At 39.6% G+C, this 21,659-nt stretch overlaps 1 protein-coding gene across 1 annotated transcript in view; it reads left to right on the top strand.

Moving 5' to 3' along the window:
* Nucleotides 1–1,182, top strand: part of LOC139725651 (rhodopsin-like) — a 36,061-nt gene extending 34,879 nt beyond the window's left edge. Inside the window, exons 4-5 of the mRNA XM_071636743.1 lie at nt 262–439; nt 932–1,182. Coding sequence (XP_071492844.1) covers nt 262–439; nt 932–1,182 — 429 coding nt within the window. The remainder of the gene's footprint in view (nt 1–261; nt 440–931) is intronic.
* The last annotated feature ends 20,477 nt before the right edge of the window (nt 1,183–21,659 follow it).

The following is a 21,659-nucleotide window of genomic DNA, read 5'->3' on the forward strand; positions in this document are numbered from 1 at the left end:
GTTTCGCCTCTAATCCCTCGGTCAAGAAGCAAACAGTCAAACGCATCCTTTCCCCAAGTCTAGGCACTTACTTCCTTTCTTTTTCGTTTTCTTCTTCTTCTTTTTGGTAAGCTTATCTCAATTATCGTCTTTCAGTTGCAATCGAGCTGTAGTGGGTCGACGTATAGCGACAAGAACATCATCTACCAAGTCTTTTGACACATGTTAAAAGTCGTGCTTTCGTCACCTGTGTCTGTTCGTATCCCACACTCCCTTGATCAGACAGAGACGGTAGCCCCTGCGTCCAGAGATGATCCATCCGTCGACAGCGTTGAGGCAGATCACCATGGCAACAAGGAGGACGTTGTTCCTGTGCCACCCGCCCGTGCAAAGCGGAAGGCAGCCCGGAGGACCCGACGTCGCCGACACCTACAGGCTCACAGTCGAGTGGCAAGATTGGGTGAGGACGAATAGGCAAGGAGGATGATCAGGGCTTATCTATTGAAGAAAAGAGGGAATGAAAATAATTATCTGTATTTTTGTCACTTCAGTTGTAACCGTAGCTTTTTAAGTTGTAAAATTAAAATGCATTGTAAGTGTTTTGAGTGTCACGAATCCTGGATAGACGCCCTTTATGGCCAGCTTGGATAGAAGCATCCCTTAACCATCGAGAGTCATATTCTTTTGTTCGAATAAGTGACATTTTCTTAAATAGAACCTCCATGTGACATTGTTTAAACAAAATTTCGAAAAATTAAAATCAGACCCAAGGCACCAAGCAGAATGTTTAGTTGTTTTGTTTGTTTTCTAGACCCTTCTGGGGTCGACAACGACTTTCCTAGTTGACAAACATGGTCTATCTGACCGAATTGGATATCTGTATTTTGCGGCCTTTAAAGTATTCCTACAGTCAGAGCTCTTATTTTCGGTTTGTTTGTTGTCATCCGTATAGGGACTATCCTCGTCTTCATTAATATCATATGCTGGACACCATACCTACTGTTCCACTCAAAGTACATCCGGGTCAGTGAAGGTCACTGGTTTGGCGTGTTCACCATGTGGCTGGCATACTGCAACTCTGTTCTGGACCCCTTGGTGTACTCGTGCATGAATCGACGAGTGCGCGTCGAGCTGCGGAAGTTAGCGCGCCGTGCGCGGTGCTGTAGGCATAGAAGAAGTGTCACATTTAATGTACCAAACTGATGGCTCGTGCAATGACCTTTGGGAAACTACTATTACAGTATGTGTTTTTGTATATCGCAAATTAGTCTTTCGTGACAAGACGTTCTGTTTCATTGCTGAAAAGAATTCTCAAAATTGTTTGCTTGTATGACGCAAATCACTGTATGAAGCGTGTGATCCAAAACGAGCTACTAGTATATCCATTCTTGTTAATTTGAGACATCTAACATCATAGTTGCTTAAAAACAAAGAAGATAATGGGAAATATGGGATACTCTTGATCATAACTTCAAGAATATTTCTTGCCATGTAACAAGTGAGGTATTACTGGAAATGTCTCATCTAACTTATGATGGACTTGCTTCAAAATGATTACAAATGGCACTCCACCCGATTTGCCATTAAACTTTTCGGGAAGGAGAGAAAAGGCAATATAGTGCAATCGTCAATGAACAATACTATTGGAATATTACAAATCTCGGTACCTGTAAATCACTCATATCAAATATTAACAATTGGTCGCAATGCATAATAATTTCAAGGGGGATTTTTCTGTTCACCAACTACACATTAATATTGTTTGACCATCACGAGGACTCCGAAGTATTATATATGTATATGTATATATATATATGTTCATCTTGGAACTTTCCATGCGTTGGACTTCGAATGTTGTAATTATAAGAAGAAAGAGTCTCAAGTACGCCATGGATCCAACGAGCAGTTTTTTATTACTTCTCGTGGGATCCATGGCGTACTTGAGACTCTTTCTTCTTATGATTATATATATATATATATATATATGTATACATATATATATATATGTGTGTGTGTGTGTGTGTGTGTGGGCGCACGCTTGTTTATGTGTGTGTGTGTGTTCACAGTGTGTGGATGTGTATGTATGTATGTGTGTTTTAAATGTAATTGTAAACATACTCCAATGTATATATATTGATATACAGTGTACATTAAAGGACAAGTTCACCTTCATAAACATAAGGATTGAGAGAATGTAGCAATATTAGTAGAACACATCATTGAAAGTTTGAGGAAAATCAGACAATCCGTTCAAAAGTTATGAATTTTTGAAGTTTTTGTGCAGTACCCGCTGGATGAGAAGACTACTGCAGTGTATGAATAACTTAGATGTCACATGCGTACAACAATATAAGGAAAATATAAAGAGAATTTCACAAAATTCCATCTGTTGAAAAAAGTACACATTCCCCTGACTCGTTACCGACAAATGTTATGGGTAATATTATTCCCCATGCCTTTAGAAAGAGGCAAGTCAAGTGCTCTTTTATTATGCGAAAAAAGTGAAAATATGTTGAATTTTCTTTTACATTTTCTTTATACTGTTGTACGCATATGACTCACAAGCTGTAGTAGTCTCCTCATCCAGCGGTTCCAACACAAAAATTTAAAAAATTCATAACTTCTGCATCGATTGTCCAATTTTCCTCAAACTTTCACTGATGTGTTCTACTAATATTGTTGCATTTTCTCAATCCTCATGTTTATGAAGGTGAACTTGTCCTTTAAATGTTTATACGTGTTATGTATCATACAAAATATATAACATTCATAGCATGTGTATTCATTCTTTCTTCAAATCGCTCTCTTCCACCACTGTTTTAGAGCCTCTTTTTTATCGTGTGTGAGTGTGGGTGTGGGGGGGGGGGGGCGGGTACGAGGAGGGTATCAGAATAGCTGCCAAAAGTCCGCAACAATACAACGAACATCCAGACACGGGGAGGATATGGTAGAGACGATTGCCAACACTGTGTATCTATGAAATCGCATTTTAGATCACTTCAAGTACTATAGTATGTTAAATTGATTTCGTAGGTCACTAAAATTCACCAAGTGTCTATGACATTACCTTGATTGAAGAGACGTCTCAATCCAGCCACATCGGCTTTTGTATCACAAACAACTAACATAACTTTAAAGTGGATAAATCGAAAATGTTTTTAGAGTATAATTACATCCAATATAAACCAACGGTTTTTTCGTTTTTGTTTTTGTTTTTGTTTTTCGTTTTGTTAGGAACACGAGAGATATGTGTGGCAGTGGCGTATAGGTATTTGATTTGTACTGGGGTATAGGATTGAAGGTGTTAACGTCCCAGTAAGTAAGCTAAGACCTCCCCCCCCAAAAAAAAAAAAATACTACTGAAACTCCAGAAAAGGGACAGTTCTTCCTCTGTTGAAAAAGCGGGTCGACCGCACTAAAAGGCATGAATGCTCGTCTTTGTTCATGGAGTTAAGAACTTTATGTCATCCCAACTTGACGTGCTATTTCAGGGTGATATCGAGAGTATAAAAGCCATGGATTACTCATTAGTTTTCTCTTCACAGAAATCGTCGCCATGCTATATGCGGATTTCATTGGCGTGTATTCTCAGAGCAAAACCAGATTTAAAAAAAAAAGTCTTCCTTATAGGCTGGAGGTCCTTTCCTATAATGCTCTTTTGCCATTTATTATTTCGAATTTATTGGTAAATGCAAGAAGAATAAACAGCATATTTTTGACTGTCAAAATGTATCCTCTCCGTGGGTTCACCAAATTGGTGTATAATTCCGAACAATAAAGGTTGAAACAATATTATCGTCTAAAAAAAAAATCACTTCCAGGAAACACAACAAAAACAACAGGTGAATATTATTTTAATAATCTGCCACATGATATTCGATCGACTGATACAATTTGTATTCTTAAACAGAATATTGGAAGACACGATTAGTTTTGAGGTTGCGTTTTGAATATAGGCCTACATATTTTTTTTGGGTTATTATAATATACATTGATTGATATTAATATCATGAATGATTCTTTGCATACGCTGACTTATAGAATTCCATTTATCTAGGGACACTTTCCATACTTTTGACGTGAACAAGTATACATATATTTATTATGTAGAGTACTTTTTCCTTGTTTGTTTTGTTGTATTGTTATATAATTTGTATTTGTTGTTTTACCCTACACACCATTGTATTTTTACGTGGACGCCTTTGAATATCAGTCTTGTGCATGAAAGGGTATCTACCCTACATAAAGAACGAATAGAAGATACAAAATAAATTCAAGTCAGGAAAAGGGACACTTTTTAATGTAAAAAAGAGGCTTTTCTATGATTGTATATTGCTTTGGTGAAACATATACACGCAATGTCACTCCATAAAGAACAAGCAAATATATATAAGCAATACTGTTCCAATTCCACAAACAAGGAAGGAAAAAAAGTCCAATCAAAAAGGCATGGTGTCATAAGTTCCCTGACCAAACAAGAAGTTAGCATGTGACAATATGACAGGAATCTTCACTAGAGCACGTAATCTCTAGAAAACAAAGGCGATGTTTTTGGTCTCGATAGAAGTGGACTGAGGGGCAATTTTAAAGGAATGATATATTTTCTGATTGAGATTGGGATTCAGCTTTTACCTTTTTGTGAGATACATGCAGTTCTAAGAGGAATTCAAAGTATATTTGATAAAATCTGGTTTTGAAATGACTGAAATATTCTAAAACAAAGTGAAATAAAGTCATCGTAATTAAAGGTGAGTTCCATCTTTTATTAGGATTGCTTTGTTTTAGATATCTCCGCCATTTCAAAATCAATTTTAACAAAACCTCTGGTCAAAGAGATTTCTCATTATCTCACCAAGAAGTCGGAGACCTGAAGCCCCATCTCACCACAAAAACTAAATCATCCCTTTCAGTAGACAGAGAGAGGAGCTCGAAGAGGGAAAACAGGTCGAGCAACACGCACTTTGCAATATTAATTTATATAGGCCAAGCTAGGGAATGAAGGGGTCACGAATTTGGAACCCGGATGAGTGAATTCAAATATGTATAACATATGGTATAGTGTATTACTGCACCTTGCGTTGGTTTTGTCCTAGATATACAATAATTGTCAGTATGAATATTAGAAACAGTTCCTGAATTGAACTTTATCTCAGCAAAGGATGAGGGATATGGGGAGTTGGAAGGCAGTTGAATATTCCTCAGGCGACTTTAAACCACTTGACCTGGTGAAACTGGAAACTATACAGGCCTACAATAACTCGCCTCTATATTTTTCAATGAGATCCTCTTGTGCATCGTTCATCTACAACGGCCAAGCCGTAACAATGATAATTACTGTGTACATTCATCACACTGACAGTCACTTTTTGTGTGATTACCTAAACGTATAAGAATGTATATTACACTTATATATTGACTGTCACAATTACAGAATAAGGATATAATACTACATAAGTACTGAGTTAAAAGTTCGGTTCAAAATAAAGTTCGATGCGGACTTGATTTTGTGTGCGTGTGAGCGTGGCTGGGCTTGACAGTGTATACAAGCATATATTTCAACAAGTAATATGTCGACAACTTATTCTAATTCAATTCGGTTCAATTCATTTAAATTTCTTCTTCCACAGGACGTTACATAACAAGCCATGTACAGAAGTTACAAATGATCTTCAGTATACATTAGTAGACCGTATACGATGAAAAGTACAGTTAACTTAAGAATTAAAAGCATGTGTACATACACAGCTTCAATCAAACGTGGTTGTCCATGCTCTGAGGGACATACATTACTAAGAGTAGAGAGCACACATACATAACACAGATATTAGCCTCCATATAGGCGAATTAACTGCAATTTTCAATTTGAAGTGGCATGTCAGCATTAAACGTTTACTATACAGGTACATAGATGGCAACCAGGTGACGTCACCTGGAGACTATAGCCTTGTCTCCAGAGAGTCGCGAGAGAATCATTTTTTTTTTTAATCTGTGCTTTTAACGAAGACTTTTGCCAGCCTCCAGCTTAAGTCTCGGAGACGTCTCCACAACGTCCTCTTAGGGCGGACTTACACTGTGCGATTTTTACTGCGATTTACACTTTGCGATGTCGCACCACCAAAAATCGCACAGTGTGAGTCCGCCCTTAAGCCCAGCTCACACCTTTGCGGTTTTAGCTGCGTATAGCTGCGTCAGTCGAACGCAGCCTTAAAGCAGCCTAACGCAGCACTCCACGGCAAAATATTTTGTAGCAGTCACATTGTTGGGTTGTAGCTCGTATATTTTGTACAAAATGGTTGCCTACGGTTGCCTTGGTTAGCTTTTCACCTCGCTCCAGCTCGCTTTTGCTCGTAACAGTGCGATTCAGTACGAAGATTGCTCGCCCCGTTGCGGGTGTACACTCGTTCGTTGCTCGCTGGCATCTCGCATTAGCTCGTAGCATCTCGCACTAGCTCGTAGCAGCTCGCATGAACTCGCTTCTCCTCGTTTCACTGCTCATCCACTCGACTGTTACTCGTTCCGGCTCGATCCGCTGCGTATCAGTTTGCCCTGCTGCGTATAAGCTCGTAGAGAGCTTCACTGGTATATAATTTTTGACATTTTACAGTTAGGGGGGGGGGGAGCACAACGACTTTTTGGTTCAAATTCTTTAAAAAGCACTAAATTTGGCACACGTGTTGCCAAAACCATACTATTTCAATTTTTGATGGGCGCCAAGAAGGGCGCCCTGAGGTCACATTGGCCAAATCCAATATGGCCGCCATCTGAAATTCAAAAGTCACTTCCATTGTTTAAAAAGGTAAACATTTCACAATAATTTTCAAAATCTGTATTATAGGTTTTCTGGGTCAATGAAATCGATTCTGAATGTTGTTTTCATGGTCTGAAGTCAACTTTTCCTTATAGGGTCACCCTTAATGTCGCTTTGGGTCAGGACATTATCTTCACTACAGGTTATTTCAAAATGGCTTGCCTACGGTCACTATAACAGGAATGACAACCTTGCTCACTACCTGCAATTGTCGGAGGACTGAACAGAGCATATTACTATGTTAAAAAAATTACTTTCCAGCAATATACATTGTGTGGTAATACAATTCTGAGAAAAAAAAAAGATTTTCCACAAAACCTACAATAACAGCGGGAAACTCAGTTTGAGGTGTTTTTAAAAACTGATATGTTTGAATCTGATGTTGCTGAAAGCACACAATCATTCCAAAAGCTTCATGATTTGATACGCATATTGTGTTTCTTAGTCAACTAAGTGAATTCTAATTAAATCTAACTAGATTTTGTATGAACAGATGTATACGCAGTCATAGCGAGCTAAAGCGAGCAGCATCGAACAGGATCGAGGAGGAACGAGGTAAGGCGAGGATGAACGAGGGGGAGCGAGCGACGGACGAGCTAGATTCGCAATGAAGCGAGTTACATCCGCAACGGTCCTTGCTAATGCGAGCAGAGTACTAGGAGTAGAGTGAGGTGATGCGAGGTAAAGCGAGGTAACGCGAACTAAAGCGAGGAAAGTCGAGGTGGATCGAGCAGGTATCGTAACTATACGCAGTGAAACGCAGTTCAAAGTAAAGCTGCGTTGGCCTGCGTTAAGCAGCTCGTTGTCGCTCGCCCTTGCTCGTCCTTGCTCGCATTAGTAGGTTGTCCCTCGTCTTATGCCCCAGTCACACAGTGCTTTACGATGGATTACGTCCGCCGCGGATAGATACGAATGAGTGGACGCAGGGGGACGCAGCGTGGACGCAGGCATCCGCAGGGACGTATGTAGACGTAACTGTCCGTAACTCATCCGTAAAGAAACGCAAAATGACGTCGCCGAACCTGCGAAATTTTGAAATGTTCAAAATTTCGCAGAGGGACGCCACGGACGCAAACTTACGCAAGTAACCGTAACCAAACGTAACTATCCGTAACTGAACGTAACTACCCGTGGCTTGGACGCAGACCATCCGCAAAAAAATTTACCTTCCGTCCGTATGCGTTCGCTTACGTCCACCGTAAGTATCCGAAATTAACCGCAAGTTAACGTATCACAACAGTTTCGTCCGCTTACGGCTATTTACGGACAGCTACGGATGTTGCGGACAATTACGTCCTTCCCTTCGACGTTTTTCGTTTTCCACTCGCATGGGAACACAGAGACTCGTGGGAAGGCACAATACTCCTGTTGCCAAGCTGCAGCGCCTTTACCTGAAGGAATGCTACAACACAGTCGGAGCGGTGGAGCTCGAGGCAGAACTGCATGGTCAAATTATGAAATTTCTCCCACAAATTCTGCTCGAGGCAGAACTGCATGGTCAAATTATGAAATTTCTCCCACAATTAATGGTCATTTTAAGTGGCACCCATACCATGTATACTCATGACATTGGTTGACTCTTGGTGCTGAACTTTTTTTTCTTGTACTCTTCGAATGTATGTTTTTCGAAAAAAAGCAATATTTTGGGTAGGGGATGGGGTGATAGCATTTTATTCACTTTTCTGGCCGGGGAAGGTGTGGGACACGGGCAACTTTATAAAATGAGAACGAATTTATTTCTCTATAGTATTACCCATGCACTTTACGCTCCATCGAATGTGTATTAGGCCCTACATTTTTATAATAATAATAATAATAATAATAATAATAATAATAATAATAATAATAATAATAATAATAATAATCAAGTAAAGGACGTTTATATTGCGCAGCTACTATGATAATATACTCTACTGCGCATTACAAAATGACATGCATACAAGAAATTCAAACAGAAAATACATTACTTCAAGAGATGACTTGATATTGTACTTGGGTGTGGGAGGGGTATTTGAAAGTTCTGATGTCTTTTTTTTTCTGTAAATTTAATAAGCATTGCTTTATCATAAATATCTCCTTAACATAACCCAGTAAGTCATGAATATCGCTGAGCAACGACAGCGTAACCACAGTTTGTCTATTCCATGACTGCAAGTAATATTTTCTTACTCTTTGTATTTTATTTGTGGTATAGTGATGTTATATGTGACCCTGCACCACAAAACACACAAAAAGTCACCGCACATGAAATTTTAGTTGGGAGCATATTCTGAAAAAGCAGACTTTAAGCTTTAAAATGATGTATTACTCAAATCAAATGGACTCTCCTAACCTATCTAAATAGTGGAAAGAATGCACACACTTAAAAAAAGTGTAAACTGAGAAAAGAGGCTCTGAAGTACAAGTGTCTATTCAAGCGCTTAATTTTTATCAAGCCGTGCTGGTTGTGCGATGAATGGGACAAAAAACAGGATGGAAACCACCGGAGTAACAACAATGAGGGGATTATCAGATTAAACTGAAATTAATAATAATAATGATAATAATAATAATAATAATAATAATAATAATAATAATAATAATGATAAGGCCTTATTTACCAAGGGTAGCCAAGTCAAGATCGGCTCGGTTGACCCATTTCACCTATTTTCAGTCCTCTCACAAAATCAGTGTGTGCGACCTTTTGTTCGTTTTGTGATGCACGGTCACATATATTCTTTACATTTATGACGTTTATTCATATTTGAGTTGCACAAACAAAATTCAAACTTCAAGTTCAAAATTTCATATAGCTTTTACTATTGTTAAGCAAATTTTAAAGGATTACGATTTTTTTCACAACTTGTACGAAATTCAATTTCAGTTTTCCCCAGTGTACAATGTAAGGCAGTTCAAAATGTGATAACCTTGCTGTCATAATACACTGACTTAGCAGGAATCGTAAGAGAAAACCAAATTGTCCATGATTATTAATAACAATCTGTAACTATCCGTAGCTATCCGAAAATATCCGCAACTCTCCGCAAGTGTTCAGAACTATTATGTTCCAATTCGTAAGAATATCAGCAAGTGGACACAAGTGTTCGCATCTGGTCGTATCTGTCCGTATCGCCCGCATTTTTTGCCCGCATGTTTTGTACAAATTTCTGGTGACGGCAAAGGATCCGCTGGGGTCCGCGGAAAAAATGACTTTTTTGGACGTAACGCCGGACGCAGAGCATTATGTGACTGGGGCTTTAGCTCGTATGGATTTTGATCTTGCGTTCAGTTGCGGATGTTTGAAAAAATTTCAAACTAGCGAGCTAGAACGCAAAGCCTCTGCGTTAGTATGCGTATTGACCTCGTATTAGCTCGTTTCATTGCGTAGTGCTGCGTTGGGCTGCGTTAGACTGCGTTCGGGCAAAACGCAGCTGAACGCAAGCTCGAAACGCAAAGGTGTGAGCTAGGCTTTAAGCCCCAGTCACATAATGCTCTGCGTCCGGCGTTACGTCCAAAAAAGTCATTTTTTCCGCGGACCCCCGCGGATCCTTTGCCGTCACCAGAAATTTGTACAAAACATGCGGGCAAAAAATGCGGGCGATACGGACAGATACGACCAGATGCGAATACTTGCGTCCACTTGCGGATATTCTTACGAATTGGCACATAATAGTTCTGAACACTTGCGGAGAGTTGCGCATTTTTCGGATAGCTACGGATAGTTACAGATTGCTATGAATAATTATGGACAATTTGGTTTTCTCTTACGATCCCTGCTAAGTCAGTGTATTATGACAGCAAGGTTATCACATTTTGAACTGTCTTACATTGTACACTGGGGAAAACTGAAATTGAATTACGTACAAGTTGTGAAAATATCGTAATCCTTTAATTTACTTTACAATGATAAAAGATATATGAAATTTTGAACTTGAAGTTTGAATTTTGTTTGTGCAACTCAAATATGAATAAACGTCATAAATGTAAAGAATGTATGTGACTGCGCATCACAAAACGAACAAAAAGTCGCACACACTGATTTGGTGTGAGGACTGAAAATAGGTGAAATGGGTCCACCGAGCCGATCTTGACTTGGCTACCCTGGGTAAATAAGGCCTTATCATTATTATTATTATTATTATTATTATTATTATTATTATTATTATTATTATCATTATCATCATCATCATTAATTTCAGTTCAATCTGATGGCCCTCATTGTTTTTACTCCGGTGGTATCCATCCTGTTTTTTGTCCCATTCATCGCACAACCATCACGGCTTGAATAGACACTCTACGTCAGAGCCTCTTTTCTCAGTTTACATTTTTTCTGAGTGTGTGAATTCTTTCCAATATTTAGATAGGTTAGGAGAGTCCATTTGATTTGAGTAATACATCATTTTAAAGCTTAAAGTCTGCTCTTTCAGAACATGCTCCCAACTAAAATTTCATATGTGGCGACTTTTTGTGTGTTTTGTGGTGCAGGGTCACATATAACATCACTATACCACAAATAAAATACAATATAGATCGAAAAGTTAAACATTAGAGTCTCTTTCAGAAAATATGAAAAAGTCAAGTTCGGCTAGGTTGACCCATTTCACTTATTTTCAGTCCTCACGCAAAATCAGTGTGTGCGACTTTATGTTCGTTTTGAGGTGCACGGTCACAATTGTAGTTACGCTGTCATTGTTCAGCGATATTCATGACTTACTGGGTTATGTTAAGGAGATATTTATCATAAAGCAATGCTTATAAAATTTACAGAAAAAAAGGACATTAAAACCTTCAAACACCGCTCCCACACCCAAGTACAATATCAAGTCATCTCTTGAAGTAATGTATTTTCTATTTGAATTTCTTGTATGCATGACATTTTGTAATGCGCAGTATATTGAGTATATCATTATAGTAGCTGCGCAATATAAATGTCATTTATTATCATTATTATTAGTAGTAGTAGTAGAAGTAGTAGTAGTACTAGTAGTAGTAGTACTAGTAGTAGTAGTATTATATAAAAAAAAAATGTAATACACATTCGATAGTAAAGTGCATGGGTAAGACTATAGAGAAATACTAAATTCGTTCTCATTTTATATAGTTGCCCCTGTCCCACACCTTCCCCGGCCAGAAAAGTTAATAAAATGCTGTCACCCCATCCCCTACTCAAAACATTGCTTTTTTCGAAAAATATACATTCGAAGAGTACAAGAAAAAAAGTTCAGCACCAAGAGTCAACCGATGTCATGAGTATACATGGTATATGGGTGCCACTTAAAATGACCATTAATTGCGGGATAAATTTCATAATTTGACTATGCAGTTCTGCCTCTCCACCGCTCCGACTGTGTTGTAGCATTCCTTCAGGTAAAGGCGCTGCAGCTTGGCAACACGAGTTGTGTGGCTTCCCACGAGTCTCTGTGTTCCCATGCGAGTGGAAAACGGAAAACGTCGAAGGACGCAATTGTCCGCAACATCCGTAGCTGTCCGTAAATATCCGTAAGCGGAGGAAACTGTTGTGATATGTTAACTTGCGGTTAATTTCGGATACTTACGGTGGACGTAAGCGAACGCAAACGGACGGGAGTTAAATTTTTTTTGCGGATGGTCTGCGTCCAAGCCACGGATAGTTACGTTCAGTTACGGATAGTTACGTTTGGTTACGGTTACTTGCGTAAGTTTGCGTCCGTGGCGTCCCTCTGCGAAATTTTGAACATTTCAAAATTTCGCAGGTTCGGCGACGTCATTTTGCGTTTCTTTACGGATGAGTTACGGGCAGTTACGTCTACATACGTCCCTGCGGATGCCTGCGTCCACGCTGCGTCCCCCTGCGTCCACTCATTCGTATCCATCCGCGGCGGACGTAATCCATCGTAAAGCACTGTGTGACTGGGGCATTAGTCGCAGCGACATCCCCACTACTTCCGGGCAAGATGTCGCCTTGTTTTGAGACATCTTGGAAGTTGCCTTTCATGGAGTCTTTCGAGTTGGTCGAGTCGCGGCGACGTCTCCTCCATTGACATAGGCCATTGGATTTGAACTACATCTTTCCTGACGTGCAGAAGAGGTTGTGAAGAAAAACATAAAAGATGATTGACAATAAGTGTTCATTTGCAGGGATTGGTTTCAATTACTTCACGATTGTCACATATAAATTTTTATATGCCATTGTCTTCTAAAGATGCATGGTCATCTTGTCCAGATACTTCTCCTTTTTTTCCTAGTAACTCCCTATGTGTCTTCAGTTTCTAATCAAATTCATGTCACGCGCATCCTCAAAGGTGTCATCCCATGTTTCAACACGTACACATTAAATTTGTTGTCAATTCGTCCGTTTGGCTCAGTGTTTTCTGACTTTCATCTTGTGAAGATCACAATACGATTGCCTCTCTGTACACGAGAATACCTGTTTCAATGGATATAACACACAGTACACCATCTACTTTTGAAAGCAGGGAGCGAAATGAGGATAAACTCCTACAGGCACTGAGGTAAGATAAGAAGTGCACCTCGCTTTAAGAAATGTATTTTGAAGTGTGTTTCAGATCCACAATACTGTGTTGGGATTTTTACATAGCTTCTGTAGTCTAAAATTCCATGTGCAAGTTGATTATACATTAGGTGCCAAAAGTGACTATATCATTTGGTGTGTGCCCATTAAACAAAGGAAAAGATACAACTATCAGGACACTTGAGTCCTTTGCCAGTATTATGACACAAGAAGTTTCAAAACCATCACAGGGACTGCAGAAATGATGATCTTTTTGAATTCAATACATCATTCTCTTCTCAATCAACTCCACCCACTCACTTGAAAGTAGTAACAGACCATGAATTCAAGTACATGTAGTAAGATTTTAAGAGGAAACCAATAGTCTGATTTCTTTGACAGCCTCAATATGATGACAATATATCATATTAGTGAAAATGATATTAACCGTAACAATGATATTGATGGCATGATTAACGCAATATTAAAACACGTATGCAACTCAGATACTTACATTGATCAAAGTAGAAGAGGAGGAAAGCATAAGACCCAGGGATCTAGAGCAGATAACCTGAAAATGGCAAGTAAGTGTAATAACCTTCCTTGCATTCTTGAAGACTATGGGGGGGGGGGTATATGGTGCCCATTCGTGCAAATATAAATTCTATCACCATGCAGACGCTAATTTCTGCCAAGTTGGATCGTGTTTTAAAGAATAAGACAATAATGTGAGGAGTGGGCCCTACTTTGGTCTTCCCCACAGGGCCCGGACACCCAAAAATCTGCCATAAACAAACGGGAAACTACGGGGGAGGGGCATTGTGCCCATTTGAACAAATTTAGATCCTGTCCCCCTATAGGGATGCTTCCTGCCAAGTTTGATGATTTTTTTCCTTTTTTTTTTCCTAGTACCGGCCAAAATGTCAATTAACTTTTACAGTACACCCGCCACCACCATGTGGTATTTCTTTCAAAATATCGAAGCACATTTTCTCTGTCGTTTCACTTTCACAAGCAACGAAATAACATAATTCAAGAAATTACAAATCGATATCATGATTTACACTCTGTCCATCAATGCGTAAAGATAGTCTTATTCAAAACATACACGTACACACAAACAAATACACAAAACATAATGCATATACGTATGTACAATTATATACAGACATCCACACATTTGATTGTATACATTTTAAGTCCTTATGTCACGCATAATTTGTTAGCTTTTATCATTTGATTATAATCTCTCACAGCTTTTCCGTGATCCTCTTTTGTGCGCTGTCCTTCAATTCCGTGACGATCTTCGTCATACTGCGCACGCGCAGCCTGAGACAAAACCTGCACAATCTGCTAATGTTGAACCTCGCTGTGGCGGATCTGGGCGTGGCTCTGGCAAGCATGACGTTCTCCATGGCGTCTATCTTCGACGAAGGAAGATTCCTGGAGTCACACAGGGCAGTATGCAAGGTAATGAGATTGAGCCCCATAATTTCTTGTAACCTCTCTTAAAGTGTAGTGACAGTGTGTACCTATTCCTACTTTCAAAGGGGAAAAAGGTTAAAAAATCGTTTCAATTACTTGAAACTGTGTAGATATTGGACTCCCATGGCGAACCAACAGACTCACCGACCAACCGACTATACTTGTATACGTTGGCTCCTAGCTGGTACTCCTTCATGCTCCGTTTGACAGGGATGTAACAAACGCCTCGTTTTGGAGGTTGAGGTATGTCTCCAACTCACCTGTAGTTATACCTTGTGGTTTAGTACAACCACATCATCATTCAGTTTATCACAGGAAATTCGCAGGCTGGCCTATTTGTAATTCGAAATGTAGTACCAAATATTCATGACGTCAGTCCAACACATTGACACATGACTGTGTAGTTTCAAGAAATAAGACATTATTTCGAGTATATCTTTTTACGTTTCCCTACAGATTAATGGTTTTCTCTCGAATTGGTTTACATTCACCAATCGTCCACTTATATTCTCTATCGCATTGGATCGATTCCTAATTATCGTTTGCTCACCGCATCGCACCCCGCCAAAACGACTTCGTATCGGTCTCTTAATTGCCATATCGTGGACGATGGGTTTCATATTCGCTCTGACAGTGGCAACAGACTGGCTGGACGAGTTCAGGTACAACGTGGACACCAAACATTGCTCGCCCGTCAGGAGTTACGAGAAATACCGAGTTGCCACCTTCGTACTTACTTATGGCATACTTGTTCCCGCAATGGTCTTTTTCTACTGTGTCATCCCCTGCCACTTGTGGAGAGCAGAACGGCGTTTAGATGCTTATGAGAGTTCAAAGTCATCTTTCACGCTGACATCCAACAGTCCCTTGGACAGGAATGTGACTCTTGATGAAGATCGGCACAACGGTCAGGTAAACGTAATGACCTGCCACACTGAGATATCATTCACATTCTATATGCAGCTAATAAGTTGCCGGAAGTAACACAATATAGAAGGTATTTGAGTCACTTAAGCGCTTCAAACCCATCCGAGGGCTAGTACTCTCAACTATCATTAATATCATGGAGCCCATGCTGTCATTGGTAATAACCTGATTAAAGTATCAAAATACAATTTTGACAGTTTGAAAGTTTGATCGAATGTGCATGACTGTAACTGTTAACAAAGGTTAATGTCATCGTCACAACTGGGTACCGTTTCATGAAAGTTGTCAGAACTGATAAGCTGTCAGTTACTGACAATCGCCATGGTAACAATCAGACACCAGAGCTTCTCAGCTAATCAAAACCAATGATTTTACTGAAGTTGTCAGAGACTGACAACTTGTCAGGGCTGACAACTTTCATGAAACGGGGCCCTGGTCTCTATACAGGGAAGTGTAAATTGTCTTGTGTACTCAATATTAAACCGTAGGCCTATGTACTATTCACTGTCTTGACTTACGTGTAGACACCTGTCATACACACTTCAATGGTTACAACGTGTTTAGTGATGCTGTCATAATCAATGTACTAAATGAATTTGATTTTCATGGCCGCACCAGGCTGGAGCTGCAGCAGTGCAGGTATACTTGGTGTTTATATACTCCGTTTCGCTTGAAGCAGGCGGTCAAACATCCCTCCCCCCCCCCAGTCCCAACATCTGATCTCTTTTGTTATATTATCTCAATCATCGTCATTCAGTTGTAAACGAGTTACCGTGGGTTGAGGGTGTAGTTTTCATGCTTTCGTCACCTGTGTCTGTTCCTATCTCACACTCCCTTGATCAGACGGAGTCGGTGACGCGCACATCCACTGATGTTTCATCCTTCGTCAGTGATGAGGCCAATCACCATGGCAACAGGGAGGATGATGTTCCTGTGTCACACGTCACTACAAACAGGAAGGCAGTCCCAAGGAGTCGACGTCATGGCTACCAAGTTCACAGTCGAGTGGCAAGAGTGGGTAAGAATATAGGCACGGAAGAAGGGCGAATCTGTGATGAAATGAAGTAAAGAGAGAGCATATTTTCTTTTGTCTTTTCGTCACTTCAGATTTTACCATAATTTTAACATTCTAAAACGAAATTTAAGATACAGAGTCAGTATCAGGAGCCGTGAATCTTGGATAGATACCCCTTTAACCATCCAGAATCACATTTGTTCAAATAAACGACAGTACGTGTAATAACATCAGAACGTCAGCGTCAGACCCAAGTCACTCGGCTGAATATTCATTCGTTTTGCTAATTTTCTAAGTCCTTTTGAGCTCGACAGTGATTTTCTACTTGGCAAAGTTAACAAGGACCTTGTCCATGTGACTTAAGTTGGATATTTTTCTCAATCTATATTTTCGGTCCATTAAGTAGATTTTATTTACAGAGTCAGATTACTAGTTTACCATTTTCATGTTTTCATTTTTGTAGGAGCCGTCCTCGTTTCAATCAATATCATATGCTCGACACCATACATACTGTTCCACTCAAACTACAACTGGGTCAACGATGATCATTGGTTCGGCGTGTTCACTATGTGGCTGGCATACTGCAACACTGTTCTGGACCCCTTGGTGTACTCCTGCATGAATCGACGCGTGCGCGACGAGCTGTGGAAGTTGGCGCGCCGTCTGCGGTGCTGGGAGGTGTCGACTTAACGAGGTGTCATATTCGATAGGCCAAAGAGATAGAGCGCTAAATAACGCGTAAACGTGCAAAGAACAGGAACAACATGAACAAAAGCAAATCTCGAAGAATTAACCATAAACATAAGAAATTTTCAGGTAATCTTGTATATTGCAGAAAATAATATTAAAAGAATCGACATCAATGGGTATCGACTTCGGTAAAACATTTGACAAAATTCATTCCTATAATAGACCATCAGGTTGAAAAAAAAAACACATCACACAGGACATCTGTTTCTATGGTTTATTCACGTACTTCACATAATTAACGCATTATATACCACACATGAATTAATCTGCCGTTCAATGGGCTGTCATCTTGTCAACCCCAGAATAGTAATAACCTCCATTCACATGAAGCATAAGGTTTTGACCCGATGTCATCTTACCATATCATCTCAAGCAAAGAGCATCTCTTATTCTTTTCTTCCGAGATACAGCGTGTCCCAGAAAAAACGAAACCGGGTTTCCATGCAACTTTTTACCCTCGAAATCATACATTTTCTTTATGAGATATACATCAGTGGAAAGATAAACTTTTCATCTTTCATTTGATGTACAACTTAATGTTAATCGTTCATGCATGACTGAGTTAGAACAATGAACAGTGGGGCTACCAAATTTTCATTTGCACGCGCAAATTATGACTTTAAGTGAAATTTTCAGACTTTTAACGTTACGTTTTCGAAAAACAAAGTTCATTAGCCAAATATTCATATTTTTTCTTTCATATGAGACCTAACGTGCCAAATATGAATAACGCATGCTTGAGAAAAATTTGCATGAAAACATGCTTCATTTCTACCGATTCTACTGATAGTCGAAAAACAAGCATTCAGCTCTCCCGACTTAGCATTAGATAATGGGCTCATCTGCACCATTGAATTCACACAAAACAACCGCAGTGCTACGGTGAATGTTGTTCGGGGGGGGGGGAGGTATTTACAGAGAATGCTGTATGAGACAGAAAGCCCTTTGTTGTCATTTAGAATAAGCTATGAGACATAACCAAAATTATTGAAGACTAATATCGTGAGTATGCTCAGGCTGCACGCAGTCTAATGGCTATGGGAAACAACATTACAACAATGATACACATTTTGATGATTTTGTACCTCAAACATATTTCCCTGTTTTCATTCCTCTCTACATTTCCCTCGATCACGCGTGGTTAGTCCTTCATCACTGACAGGATTTTTAAGTTTTTGAAGGGGGAGGTGAAGTAGAAAGAGAGGGTACATCACTTTATTTATCACTGAACTTGCGTTTCTAACATTTCAAAGGTGCAAGTGCAGGGCAGAAAGTCGTCTTTTTTTCGGGGGGGGGGGGGGGGCTCGGAAGGTTTTTTTCGGTCCGTTTCTCCCACCCCACCTTCCCAAACATTTCGCTGATGAACACCCTTTGCTCTGTAGTTAGCTGCATGGTCAGGCAAGCTCATGATCATGTGCTAATTTAAGACCTTATTCAAAACCGAACCGTCAGTAACAATCTATTTTACCCCCTCCCTTCATGTTTGTGTAAATTCATTGAGCATGAAAGCCATTGTTATCTGCCAAGTTGGGCATGTCGGGAAAGCTAACAGGCTCCTTATTTACTCTCTATCCATCTGGGTAAAATGGAAGCATATAATTTTCAAATTCTGTTTTCTCGAGCAGGCGTTGATCATTTTTGACGCATGGGATATCATATGAAAGGAAAAAGAATGGATACTAAGGCTATGATTTTATTTTTTTTGCAAGGGATTGCTGAAAAAGTCTGAAAAACTCATTCAAAGTCGACATTTGCTCGTGCAAATGAAAATTCAGTAGCACTACTGTCTAATGTTCTAACTCAGTCATGCACGAGTTTTGAACAATGAGTTGTGCATCAAATGAAAGAAGAGAAGTGTACTCAGTATCTTTCAATCCATGTACATGTACATGTACAACGCATAAAGCAAATATGTAATTATGATCGCAAAGAATTGCAATGAAACTCGGTTTCGTTTTTTCTGGGACACGCTGTATATCGAAATAACAACAAAAAATGTAATAGAATATCATAAAGCTATTCAAGAAAAGTTTATCGTATTGTAATTCTGAATTTCTAAATGTCAGTTTGCGACATAAGTATTTCTAATCTTTACTCGGAATGGTATACGTACGCACTACATGTATAATCCATCCAAATTACAGCAGATTTCTGCACAAGTATACACATGCATGCAGGAGGTATGGGAGAGGAAAATTCTCAAATTCATTCAAAATATACCTTCACACCATTCAAGTAAACATTCAACCTGCTAAAACACGTCCATATTACACGCAATTTATTCCGCTGTATTCTCCCAGGTTTAAAGTGGGTATCTCATTGTTTGAAGACTATAGATGGAAACCAGGTGACGTCTCCTGGAGACTATAGCCTTGTCTCTGGAGAGTCGCAAGAGAATCTTTTTTTTTTCTGTGCTTTTAACTGAAACTTCTGCCAGCCTCCAGCTTCAAGTCTCGGAGACGTCTCCGCGACGTCTTCTTAGTCACAGCCAAGTCACAGCGACGCGTCGCCGTCTCCATGACTTCTGGGCAAATAAGACATCACCTTGTTTTGAGACGTCTTGGAAGTCGCCCTTCACGGAGTCGTTCGAGTTGCGCGAGTCGTCGTGGCGATGCGTCGACGTCTCCTCCATCGTGTCCATTGAGACAGGCCATTTAATTTGAACTACATCTTTCCTGAAGTGAAGAAGAGGTTGTGAGGAACAACATTAAAGATCATTAACGATATAATGTTCATTCAGGGAATGGTTTCAATTACTTCACGATTGTCACATATACATTTGTATATGCCATTGTCATGCCGCAATTAAAATCTTCATAAGATGCGTGGTCATCTTGTCCAAATACTTCTCCTTCTTTTCCTAGTAACCTCCTATGTGTCTCCAGTTTCTAATCAAATTCATGTCACGCGCATCTTCGAAGGTGTCATCCAATGTTTCAACACGTACACATTAAATTTGTCGCCAATTCGTCCGTTTGGCTCAGTGTTTTCTGACTTTCATCTTGTGGAAGATCACAATACGATTGCCTCTCTGTACACGAGAATACCTGTTTCAATGGATATAACAAACAGTACACTATCTACTGGTGAAAGCAGAGAGCGAAATGAGGATAAACCCCTACAGGCACTGAGGTAAGATAAGAAGTGCAACTCGCTTTAAGAAATGTATTTTGAAGTGTGTTTCAGATCCACAATACTATGTTGGGATCTTTGCAGACGCTCGTACATATTGGTCGTTAGATAGCTTCTATAGTCAAAAATTCCACGTGCAAGTTGATTATTAGGTGCCAAAAATGACTATATCATTTGGTGTGTGCCCATTAAACAAAGGAAAAGATACAACCATCAGAACACTTGAGTCACCTGTCAGTAATATTGCAAAAAAAATTTCAAAATCATCAAGGTAACAGAAATAATGATCCTTTTGAATTCAATACATGATTTTTTACCCAATCTACTCCACCCACTCACTAGAAAGTAGTAACAGACCATGAATTCAAATAGTGAGATTTTAAGAGGAAACCAATAGTCTGATTTCTTTTAAATTCTTATTGCCAATGTTATGATGACAATACATTAGGGAAAATGATATTAACGGTGACAATGATACTGATAGCATGATAAACACAATGTTAAAACACGAATGCAACTTGAATATTTACATTGATCAAAGTAGAAGAGTAGGAAAGCACAAGACCCGGAGATCTAGAGCTGATAACCTGATAATGACAAGTACATTCACCTTCCATGCATTCTTGCAGACGATTGGGGGAGGGGGGGGGGATTATGATGCCCATTTGTGCAAATATAAATTCTGTCACCCATGCAGACGATAATTTTTGCCAAGTTGGTTCGTGTTTTGAAGAAGAAGACAAAATGTGAGGATTGGACCCTAATTTGGTCTTCCCCCACAGGACCCCGACACCCCCAAATCTGCCATGATCAAACCTGAAACTACGGGGGAGGAGGGGGAGGGGGGAGTGGGTATTGTACTCATTGGACAAATTCCGATCCTGTTACCCTAGGGATGCTACCTGCCAAGTTTGGTGAAAATCTGAGTGTTTTCGTTTCTCAAGAAAAAGCTGATTTTTTTTTCTAGTCCAGGCTAAAATGTCAAATTCACTTACACAGTACACCCGTCACCACCCTGTGATATTTCCGTTCATTCTTTCAAAATCTCAAAGCACATTTTCTCTGTTGTTTCACTTTCACATACTTAAGGAAAC

This window comes from Diadema antillarum, unplaced genomic scaffold (genome assembly GCF_040938485.1).
Source record: "Diadema antillarum isolate AM-2024a unplaced genomic scaffold, OU_Dant_1.0 seq00000053_RagTag, whole genome shotgun sequence".
NCBI lineage: Eukaryota > Metazoa > Echinodermata > Echinoidea > Diadematoida > Diadematidae > Diadema > Diadema antillarum.